This window comes from Neodiprion fabricii, chromosome 2 (assembly GCF_021155785.1).
Source record: "Neodiprion fabricii isolate iyNeoFabr1 chromosome 2, iyNeoFabr1.1, whole genome shotgun sequence".
Classification (NCBI taxonomy): domain Eukaryota; kingdom Metazoa; phylum Arthropoda; class Insecta; order Hymenoptera; family Diprionidae; genus Neodiprion; species Neodiprion fabricii.
In genome coordinates, this window is record NC_060240.1 from 2,430,400 (window position 1) to 2,441,255 (window position 10,856).

General features: G+C 41.1%; 2 protein-coding genes across 12 annotated transcripts; one reads left to right on the forward strand and one right to left on the reverse strand.

Annotated features, from left to right (window-relative positions):
* Nucleotides 1–284: 284 nt before the first annotated feature.
* LOC124176453 (leucine-rich repeat-containing protein 59-like) lies at nt 285–9,621 on the reverse strand. Of its 8 annotated transcripts, none has more exons than XM_046557782.1 (8): nt 2,518–2,660; nt 2,161–2,358; nt 1,960–2,054; nt 1,777–1,836; nt 1,494–1,616; nt 1,188–1,404; nt 851–1,057; nt 285–676 (listed from the first exon to the last, which is right to left on the reverse strand). In XM_046557782.1, exons 3-8 carry the CDS (start codon nt 2,050–2,052, stop codon nt 369–371), a joined length of 1,008 nt encoding a protein of 335 aa, XP_046413738.1. In that variant the 5' UTR covers nt 2,053–2,054; nt 2,161–2,358; nt 2,518–2,660; the 3' UTR covers nt 285–368. The 8 variants fall into 8 exon arrangements, with proteins under 8 accessions (XP_046413738.1, XP_046413733.1, XP_046413734.1 ...); XM_046557777.1 differs by having other exon boundaries at nt 1,960–2,073; XM_046557778.1 differs by having other exon boundaries at nt 1,960–2,086.
* Nucleotides 2,750–9,144, forward strand: LOC124176450 (cytosolic non-specific dipeptidase). 4 transcript variants are annotated; one of them, XM_046557770.1, is made up of 6 exons: nt 2,750–2,866; nt 3,497–3,567; nt 4,169–4,619; nt 4,755–5,183; nt 5,318–5,791; nt 5,905–6,135. In XM_046557770.1, the coding sequence occupies exons 2-6, from the start codon at nt 3,527–3,529 to the stop codon at nt 5,953–5,955; spliced, it is 1,446 nt and encodes a 481-aa protein (XP_046413726.1). In that variant the 5' UTR covers nt 2,750–2,866; nt 3,497–3,526; the 3' UTR covers nt 5,956–6,135. The 4 variants fall into 4 exon arrangements, with proteins under 4 accessions (XP_046413726.1, XP_046413727.1, XP_046413728.1 ...); XM_046557771.1 differs by having other exon boundaries at nt 2,750–2,850; XM_046557772.1 differs by lacking the exon at nt 2,750–2,866 and adding an exon at nt 3,259–3,408.
* Nucleotides 9,622–10,856: the final 1,235 nt, after the last annotated feature.

Below are 10,856 nucleotides of genomic sequence, written 5' to 3' on the forward strand. Positions count from 1 at the left end.
TTTTGAAAATAAAGAAAATTCAAAAAAGCTGCGTGTCTAAATTTGTATATTCATATCGAACTATACAGGTATTTGTAGGTGTAAATTTAAAATTGTTGAGTATGATGTAAAGTGATGCCACATATGTTTTAAACATGGGTAATATGTAAAGAATCTTTGATATTTTCGAATCTTTTCAATTCACGTGAAAAATCACCTTGTATTCACAATTATACATTAAATTACTTAGCTTCTCTGTTAGCAAAGAGGAATCAATGGATATATAAATAAGTACACATAATATATAACTTGCCAATATCAACAATTGTAGATAAATGTAAACTTTAATCGTGCATTTTCGACGAAATATATAAATTTACGTCAAATACTTATAAATCGTTTTTCAAACTACTCCCAATAGCAAAATACTTGGAATAAATTTCTTTCAAAACGATTTGTGCTTGTTCAGTCCATAGAATAACATTGTCAATAAATTTGTCTAAATATTCACTACTTGATTGTTGGTAATACCGAACTGGCTGTCCCGTTTGGAGCTCCAAGTAATCGGAAATAGAATCCGCCCGTTTCTTGTCAAACAAGGGCAATGACACAAGCCCTAATACAACAAGAATACTTATCGCTATCAACCAGAAGAACAGTTTGATCAAACCTCTGCACAGTCTACCTGCAATTCCATCTGAAACAAGATGAAAAAAACAAAAAAAAAGAAAACTTACAACTTGCTCGGCTAATATAACATAGTTTTGATCTTGTATGTAACAATTTTTCATCCAGGTTCATAGTTACCGAATTTTCAAATTACTTTGGAAGTTACTATAAATTATTAACACATATGATATATCTTCGTTACCTCTCGGCGAAGATGATAATCCGTAAGTATTTTTATACTCGGACTTCAGTCTTAGTGCAGATGTATGCCCATTGGTCTTTTGTCGGTCCGACTTAAGGCCTGCCGAATTTTCCCTATCTAATTGCGATCTGCTCTCCTTATGTTCTGCTTTTTTCTTCTTCTTTTTCCCATCTTTTTTCGTAGGTGCCGCACCTTTCTCTGCTTCAACTAATTTTAAACAAAATACAACACTTTGATAAGAAGAGCATAGTTGGCTGGTATATCAGTTTTGAAATTTAAATGTCAAACGAAAAGAAATATTTATCACGAGATATTGCTAATAAACTGGTAGTCGCACCTGCTGCAATTGCGATTATCCTACGCTGTTGTTCCTCGTCAATAGCTCGTTTTGCACTAGATAAATACGCAACAACATTGCGAGCGCAAGCTTGGCATTCTTTGGCATTACTGCACAATCCGGCAACACTAGCTACGCCTGGTGTGAGAGGGTTTTCCTTTAAATCCAGCCACTTTAAATTCTTTAGCTCACCTAAGCTCAATGGTAATCGACTTATCTGAAATTCACATGACATATATTACAGGCTGACTGCAATTACTGCAGATTATTTTGTGGCGAGCTAAGAACTGATGAGATTTCAATTACATTATTACTGTAGAGATCAAGATATTTGAGTTGGCGCATATCTCCAAAATTTTCCGGCAACTCTGTCAATTGGTTTTTGCTCAGATCCAGCTTGACTATGTGTGTTAATGTGGCAAATGTTTTCTGTAAAGAATATGAAATAAAATTTGAAAACAGGTGCTAGAACTTATGTAAATAATTTCATTAAATCTAAAATAATCATGCAATTTCCTGCTCGAAATTGTTCCACCACAAATTTGAGCAGCACTAAATACTTGAAATTAAATCGAAAAAACAAACCTACGGGCAAAGAGACCAGCCTGTTGTTCGAGAGATCCAAGTGGGATGCTTTTCTGATTACAGCCTGAAAAATTAATATGATTAGAAATTAGGCATGGTTAACAATGTCGACGCATTCGCAGATTACAAAGTCATATCTATGTAAAATTTAATCAAAAAATAACAAAGTATCATCGCTTATACTCACAATGTCTTTTACAGGTACTTCCTGAAGGTCTGACATGCTCAGATCCAAAGTATCGTCTTGTAATTTATCCTTCAGATTCATCCTGGACGACATATCTGCAGTTGAAAACCCAGACTGTAAATTGATCCTGATGATTAAGAGGTGTTAAGATTAGGAGTAAAATATAGATCATAATATATTCGAGGATTTTAATACTCATACACAGTGTTTTTGTCCAGTATCACAAAGATTCGATGTTTTAGGCAATTATATTGACAGACAAACGAATGCTACCTGCATTTACAAGTAAGTCTTTTTACACTATTCAGACTCAAGAATGGTCGATCGGTACATTTTCTACTGCAAATTCGGTTACTTTAACTACTGCCCGTCTTTTAAGCCGCGGTTTGCGCTATTTTTCTGCTGGTGTAAATACAATATGATTAATCCGGCGAATTGGCATGTATTCGTTAAAAAAACCGGCTTTACGTATGTCTTTTAAATGACGAAAATTGATAGAACCTACAACGCGTGATGATGAATTATCGTGGAAATGAGTATGAAATTGCCAGATATTACCGTATTTATATTGTTTATCGCAGAAAGAAGTCACAGATAAAGTACTCCAAAATATGTTACGCAGAATAAAGTAGAATAAAGTCAAACGGTATCCACGTAAGCGAAACGGGTGGAGAATTTGACATGTTGAAACAGGTCTGCCAACACCAGCGCAGCGAAAATTATTTTTTGGTTGTCATTGTTGTTTCTATGCCTGTGTGGCCTGTGTACAGAAATCTACGGTCATTAAACCGGGATTTCTTTGTTTTAGAACGCAACGCAAGTTGGCACTTCACAGTCATCACTTGAAGCACCGGAATTTGTACTTCTAGCGATAAACACGGTCATTTATCGGTAATTGAATTCTCACGTAAGCCCGGCGTTTCGTTTTCTTTTGTACATACATATGGAATATAGCTAATGAGAAGCGACGCATGTCAAATTTCGTCTCATCTCTATCATTGGTGACAAAACTCGAAAATTGTCATATTATTACCGTTGAATGAACTATAAATAAACCTATCGACGTGGCAAACAAAAATCCAATTCTGGTCCTTTTATCTTAATTTCTGCCAGAATTGACGTCCTCTTTCGATCTCTTCTCATTTAATTAATAACACATAAGTATATACCCGCGTGTTGTTAGGCGAAAAGAAATCGGACCCGTTATAGTCCTGTAAACGTTTCCTACTGACAAGATAAAAACGTGATAGTCATTATTTATTCCACGTATCTCATCTGTTGCCCATACAGACAACACTTACTCAATTAAAGTACGAGTATCCAAGCGTTTTTATATACCCGCGATACTGGCAGACAGGCGTTCCGTACAAAGATTAGATAAATTTACACAGCACACCATAGTGTTCAGCTTAGAGCAGAGCCGATAAGAATATTCTGCTTGCTATAAAAGTCAGTCGGTAAAAATTCCCTCTCTTGTCTCAAAAGATCTTCTCATTGTACCAGTTCTAACAATTGAACTCCTGCTTTTCTTCTTTAGCCGACCTAAGGACGTAATCCAATATCAACCATGGATCAGCCACTACCGGCAACGTTGAGCAAACTGTTTAGGTAATTAACGATTTTTTTTGTTTTTCAAATACCTTAGTTAAAATGCATGATTTGTGTCTGGAGCATTTTGTAGGATAATGTTTTTCCAACCTCACCAATATGCCAAAGAAAATTATTTGCATGTATTTAGAAAATTAGAAATAAAAAAGTCCTGTGCGATACTGCAAGACAGATAATTTAATTTGATTCAACGAGCCTTCCATACGATAAACAATAATTTATTGAAATATTTTGAGAAAAACTAGCGTGACTGATTACTGATAATTTGGCTTATCCTTATTTATTTGTTGACGATTTGACGGGCCACTTAATATATCAGACAGCGGCTTATCTTGTGATAGCTATTTGGGATACATTGTGGATAAGGCAGTCTACGTTACTAGATGTGATCCGTGGCCCTAATTTTGATTAATTCCCTTCAGATCACTTCTGACAATCCATCCATCACTGAATATCATTTTAAAACAGGATCAAGAACATAGTCATAGATTAATTTCAGAGCGATAGGCAGATGTTAATTTAATACTATTACAAGATAAAGAATTGTTAGATTCCGAGTTAATGTATTGCAGAATACCTCATATTCGACAATATTTTACAGCCATATAGATGCCCACAAGTCTGATTACATTGAGGCTCTCAGGGAGGCTGTTGCAATAAAATCCGTCTCAGCATGGCCCGACAAAAGGAACGACATAGTGAGAATGATGGAGTGGGCAGAAAAAAAGCTAAAGGAATTGGGATCTACAACAGAACTTGTGGATATTGGAAAGCAAACACTTCCCGACGGCAAACAGATTCCCCTGCCACCAATTCTGCTGGGAGATCTTGGCTCCGACCCAAAAAAGAAGACGGTACTTTTGTACGGACACCTAGACGTTCAGCCGGCTTTAGTCGAAGATGGTTGGGACACCGAGCCATTTGAATTGGTCGAAAAAGACGAAAAACTTTACGGTAGAGGAAGTACTGACGACAAAGGTCCTGTCCTTGGATGGATTCATGCTTTGCAAGGATATAAGGCTATCGGGGAAGAAATCCCAGTTAATATAAAGGTGAATATATACCTCGCTTGTTCAACATTCTAGTTTCTTTTTCTATCTCTTCGGAAAGACCAATATCGCAACATTGACCCAAGGGAATCTTTCATCACCAATAGATTATCCATTCACTTATGCTGGCTATTTCAGTTCTGTTTTGAGGGCATGGAAGAGAGCGGAAGCGAAGGTCTTGACGAGCTCTTGTGGGATCGTAAAGATACGTTCTTGAAGGGTACCGACTATGTATGCATTTCGGACAATTACTGGCTGGGTACGACAAAGCCCTGCATAACATACGGTCTCAGGGGTATCTGCTATTTTAACCTGGAGGTCAGCTGTGCGAGCAAAGATCTGCACAGCGGGACTTTCGGCGGTACTGTATACGAAGCTATGGCCGATCTGATCTTCCTAATGAACACGTTAGTGGATATCGACGGTCGAATTAAAATCGATGGCATCTACGACAAAGTTGCTAAGATCACAGATGCTGAACTCGAAAGCTACAAGACAATAGAATTTGATGTGGATGAATTCCGTACGCAGGTTGGAACGTCCAGGTTGGCGCACAATGAGGACAAGGTTTGTCTAATTTGTTATCTGTCGCAGTATAATGAATTTTTCTACTGAATACTAGGATAAATAATAATTCAGAATGTTTGTAGTCTAAGAAAAAAAATTTATTACTTTGATTACAAATGATTTTTAAAAAATAGACGCAACTATTGATGCACCGCTGGCGCTATCCAAGCCTTTCTCTACATGGTATCGAAGGAGCTTTCAGTGAGCCTGGGGCAAAGACTGTGATACCACGAACGGTGATTGGCAAATTTTCGATAAGAATAGTGCCAGACATGACCCCGAACGAGGTTGAGTCGCTGGTGCGACGTCATTTGGAAAAGCAATGGGTGACTAGAGGCAGTCCCAACACAATGAAAGTCAGCATGGGTCATGGTGGAAAACCATGGACAGAGAATCCGGATCACCCGCACTACCTAGCCGGTCGTAAAGCAACGAAACACGTCTACAAGGTTGATCCGGATTTGTCGCGTGAGGGTGGTTCCATTCCTGTGACGCTAACTTTCCAAGAAGTGACTGGTAAGAACGTTCTCCTATTGCCGGTTGGCTGTGGCGATGATGGTGCACATTCCCAAAACGAAAAGCTCAACGTGCGCAACTACATAGAAGGCGTAAGTTTGTTAAATTAGTATTTAACATTCTGTATAACAATATTTTATGAAAGAAAGAAAAAAACAAATGTTCGTGTCACACCGATACTAACTATGTTTATTTTTGCTTTCAGACAAAGTTACTCGGAGCTTATCTCTACGAAGTTTCTCAACTACAACACTAAATCTTCCTATAAGTCTATGAACGCGTATCGAGGAATACACTGATACTCTTACGTCCCGATTTATGAATATTATGATATTATTAAAATGTATCGAATTAAACATATCGCATGTAATGGTTTAAGGAAGTATGCGCCATTATACGCCCTTATACCGTTATGTTCGATATTATTTTTTAAGAATTGTGACGTGGATTTTTCCCGCTCCTCGGTCACTCGGAGAAAATGACCGAGAACTTACCGCGTGCACAATAATTTGGCGTCCACGATGTACCCTGGATCTAAAACAATATCGCGAAGTTTTAGGGCGAACCGCCCTAAATCTAAACGAATCCGCAAACGTTACTGTATTTTAAACGCAACCAAAACTCAATGCTCAAACTTCTCGTCTCAACTGCTGCTCAACGCAACGGCAATTTCGACTATACATCACCTCAACTCGACTAAACACTACCTTAACTAAACGGCAACTTAACTAAGCGCAAGCACCACTACATTTAACTTCAACTAAACACAAGCTCAAGGTAACGCAACTAAATCTACATTATCTTAACTAACGGGTACGGAATTCAATGCAGGCGCAACTAAACGTAACCTAAACTATACTTAATCGCAACGCAACCGAAATCAAATCTTTTCAAAATCCTCCAAAACGTTACCCGCTAATCCGAGCACTCTAATTCGGCACTTCCCGACCTACTCGAGAGGTGACACTTAAAAAATCCGATAACGCGGCTCGACCCGGTACAGCGAAATTCGGCTATACTTGATTTCACTAACGAGAAAGACGACTAAAACCCGTGACTCTACTCAACTTTCTCAGGAACTCAAAATTTACTCTACTCTAACACGCGCACTCAGGCTACGGTCATCAAGCAAAAGAATCGCCAAAAGAATTTCGAGTACTTCTCTACAACGCAAATCCAAAACGGCTATCCGGTACTCGGCAAGCCTTTTCGTAATTATGTTCGAAATTCAATCGCCGGGATAGAAGCAGCGCTTACCTTCTACATCCTTGCAACCCCCTTTCCATTCCCCTCGCGATTTTTGGGCGACTCCATTACTTCGCGAAACTCCCCAAAACGTGACTACTTATCACGACCGCCAGAACTAGAGTGGTTTCAAAAACCTACTACCTGCCGCAACACGGATCTCGATACGCCATCCCACACGTGACGTCATACCCACAAGATACGCAATAATCGATCCGTCATCGATTTCGTCGATCGCGCAACTCGACGCGCACCTTCAATAGCATCGCTGCGCAGAACTTAAAGCTAGATCGCAATCTCGTCCTCCGCGCAGCTCCATGACGTCTTGGCGGTGAGCTTGGTGCTCCCTCGTCGCTAGTCGGTCCGTCGCAAGTTCGCCAGTCAATTGTTGGCGGGGTGAAGGGGGAGAGGCTGCGGCGCGCCGGCCGCCAGCGGGAATCGCGTCCACCTTGGATTCCCGCGATGCGGGGATCTGCGTCGGCTCCCCCTCCGCAGCCTCGACATCCTTCCTTCGCAATTGTTGTCGCTAGTCCGCCACTTCGCAATTTCCTCGAATTCGGTGTCGACTTCTTGCCTGATGCCGTTGTAGCTCGAAAAATAAAGAAAAAAAACGAAAAAAACCTGAAATATCTTACGCTATTCGCTAAGGTGTCCCCTCTTGTAGTTTCGGATGCGTGACTCTAGTCCTGGCGCTCTTTTGCAAAAACTTCGCGACTCAATTTCGGAAATTCCTAAATTTTGGTTCCGCCCAGGGTTCAAGCAGCCCCTTGTAACGGGCATCAAAAATGCCACGTTACAATTCTCCCCCCCCTAGACGGAACGTGGGGGGTGTCAGAGCGCCAGCGCTGCATCCCGCGAGCCGAACTCCGCGAGGTGACCGCAAGCTTAAGATAATTACACGCCAATGCGCAGTATTCATTGATCAACAAACAAAAACATTAAAAAAAAATGCATCGATAACCGTATCCAAGAGACCTCCGCCTGGGTCACATCAGATGACCGAGCCTCCTGGTTTTCGCCACTACCGCCACTGCCTCCCTTCCCAGTGGCAATTTTGCCACGGTGAGTGCTCGGACTCGCAATCGTATCTGGAATTATTGAGCACCACTTGTCACTGGGACTCACCCCTCGCACCCGCTTGTATTAGTATCATAACCGCGACCAACGAAATCCAATAAACAAACCTTGACCGCGGAATCAAAACAAAAAGAGAAAGAGAAAAAAAAATTGTACACGACAGCGCTCAGGATGGTGTCAGTCGAAACAACGCCACAGCTGTTTTCAAGTACAACCTTCAAAACCAACCGGCCAATCAACAGCGGTCTTCGAAATCCAAACATAATTCAAAATTCTAAACATTCTGTAGCGAACAAGAGGAGTCATCCCGGGCAAGCGTATCTGTTATATAACACTGAGAACCCACACCCGCAATCCTCAACTCAAGTAATTGCGATAGCGTCACAACACAAAAATCAAAAACAATAGTCTCGGGCTGAAATCATACACCGTCGCCCCTGCGGCAAAAAAAAAAAAGAAAAACCAAAAAAACTAAAAAAATCAGCCGCGACCTGCAATCGAAAGTTCCGCAATCGTCCCCTGATAATAAAAAAAACAGAGATACGAAAAAAAATCGAAACCAAAAATCCAAATAAAATTTAAACCAGAAAGCAAATGGAAAGGCGATAATAGCAGGCAAACCATCAGAGGGGTAATGTGCGCGCGAACATACGCAAGGGTTTTCTCAGTCACCCGGTATATTCGCGACGTCGTAGCCTGAGTTAACCACGAACGGTGATTGGCAAATTTTCGATAAGAATAGTGCCAGACATGACCCCGAACGAGGTTGAGTCGCTGGTGCGACGTCATTTGGAAAAGCAATGGGTGACTAGAGGCAGTCCCAACACAATGAAAGTCAGCATGGGTCATGGTGGAAAACCATGGACAGAGAATCCGGATCACCCGCACTACCTAGCCGGTCGTAAAGCAACGAAACACGTCTACAAGGTTGATCCGGATTTGTCGCGTGAGGGTGGTTCCATTCCTGTGACGCTAACTTTCCAAGAAGTGACTGGTAAGAACGTTCTCCTATTGCCGGTTGGCTGTGGCGATGATGGTGCACATTCCCAAAACGAAAAGCTCAACGTGCGCAACTACATAGAAGGCGTAAGTTTGTTAAATTAGTATTTATTGCTCGAAACGAAACTAAAACTAATTATTCGACGGTGCGCCGTCGGGCTACCGAACAGACGGCGTCCTCAATCTCACTCGAGATCTCACCCGACTCGGAGCTCCAAAACGTTACCCGCTAATCCGAGCACTCCAATTCGGCACTTCCCGACCTACTCGAGAGGTGACACTTAAAAAACCCGATAACGCGGCTCGATCCGGTACAGCGAAATTCGGCTATACTTGATTTCACTAACGAGAAAGACTCAACTAAAACCCGTGACTCTACTCAACTTTCTCAGGAACTCAAAATTTACTCTACTCTAACACGCGTATTCAGGCTACGGTCATCAAGCAAAAGAATCGGCAAAAGAATTTCGAGTACTTCTCTACAACGCAAATCCAAAACGGCTATCCGGTACTCGGCAAGCCTTTTCGCAATTATGCTCGAAATTCAATCGCGGGGATAGAAGCAGCGCTTACCTTCTACATCCTTGCAACCCCCTTTCCATTCCCCTTGCGATTTTTGGGCGACTCCATTACTTCGCGAAACTCCCCAAAACGTGACTACTTATCACGACCGCCAGAACTAGAGTGGTTTCAAAAACCTACTACCTGCCGCAACACGGATCTCGATACGCCATCCCACACGTGACGTCATACCCACAAGAATACGCAATAATCGATCCGTCATCGATTTCGTCGATCGCGCTACTCGACGCACACCTTCAATAGCATCGCTGCGCAGAACTTAAAGCTAGATCGCAATCTCGTCCTCCGCGCAGCTCCATGACGTCTTGGCGGTGAGCGTGGTGCTCCCTCGTCGCTAGTCGGTAGGGATGGGCGATATCAGTAAAAAACATCAACATCGAACTATCGATATTTTTTCAATTTTCGCTATCGAACCATCGATATTCTTAGAAAAACATCGAAACATCGATTGTCGATATCGATATTGAAAATGAGCGCGAAAATTTAAAAAAATTATAATTATCTCTAAAATAAACATACAAAAATAATAATTCTAATTTTCAATTTATTTTTTACTCAAATAATTAAAAGCATTTATACTATAACATAAGTAATTTTATCATAGATGGAGTTAAAAAAGATGGAGTATACCCTCTGCAGGTAAATCACTCGACGATGTCGATAGTTCAAATTATTCCATCGACTATCGATATTTTGACCTAGAAAAACCATCGACTAAAAATATCGATGTTTCCCCCGAAAACAATCGATAGTTGAAACATCGATGCATATCGCCCATCCCTACTAGTCGGTCCGTCGCAAGTTCGCCGGTCAATTGTTGGCGGGGTGAAAGGGGAGAGGCTGCGGCGCGCCGGCCGCCAGCGGGAATCGCGTCCACCTTGGATTTCCGCGATGAACAAAAAAAACCTGAAATATCTTACGCTATTCGCTAAGGGGTCCCCTCTTGTAGTTTCGGAAGCGTGACTCTAGTCCTGGCGCTCTTTTGCAAAAACTTCGCGATTCAATTTCGGAAATTCCTAAATTTTGGTTCCGCCCAGGGTTCAAGGAGCCCCTTGTTACGGGCATCAAAAATGCCACGTTACAGAATGTATAACATTTTTTAATTCTGCCCGAAATCAATAAATTCTCATATTTCGATGGTTCTTGTGTCGTTTCCAAATAAAAATGCAAAAGTATAGAATGAAACTTTATAACCATTTATAAATGTGATGAATAAAAACACATTTCGTTGCTGAAAGCGCGGATCCACTAAAC

Coding starts and splice junctions, on each gene's coding strand:
- LOC124176453 (XM_046557783.1), bottom strand. CDS start 2,052: ATGTCGTCCAGGATGAATCTGAAGGATAAATTACAAGACGATACTTTG. Junction 1,837..1,959: donor AAGTACCTGTAAAAGACATT/GTGAGTATAAGC, acceptor TTAATTTTTCAG/GCTGTAATCAGAAAAGCATC. Junction 1,617..1,776: donor ACAGGCTGGTCTCTTTGCCC/GTAGGTTTGTTT, acceptor TATTCTTTACAG/AAAACATTTGCCACATTAAC.
- LOC124176450 (XM_046557770.1), top strand. CDS start 3,527: ATGGATCAGCCACTACCGGCAACGTTGAGCAAACTGTTTAG. Junction 3,568..4,168: donor ACGTTGAGCAAACTGTTTAG/GTAATTAACGAT, acceptor AATATTTTACAG/CCATATAGATGCCCACAAGT. Junction 4,620..4,754: donor AAATCCCAGTTAATATAAAG/GTGAATATATAC, acceptor TGGCTATTTCAG/TTCTGTTTTGAGGGCATGGA.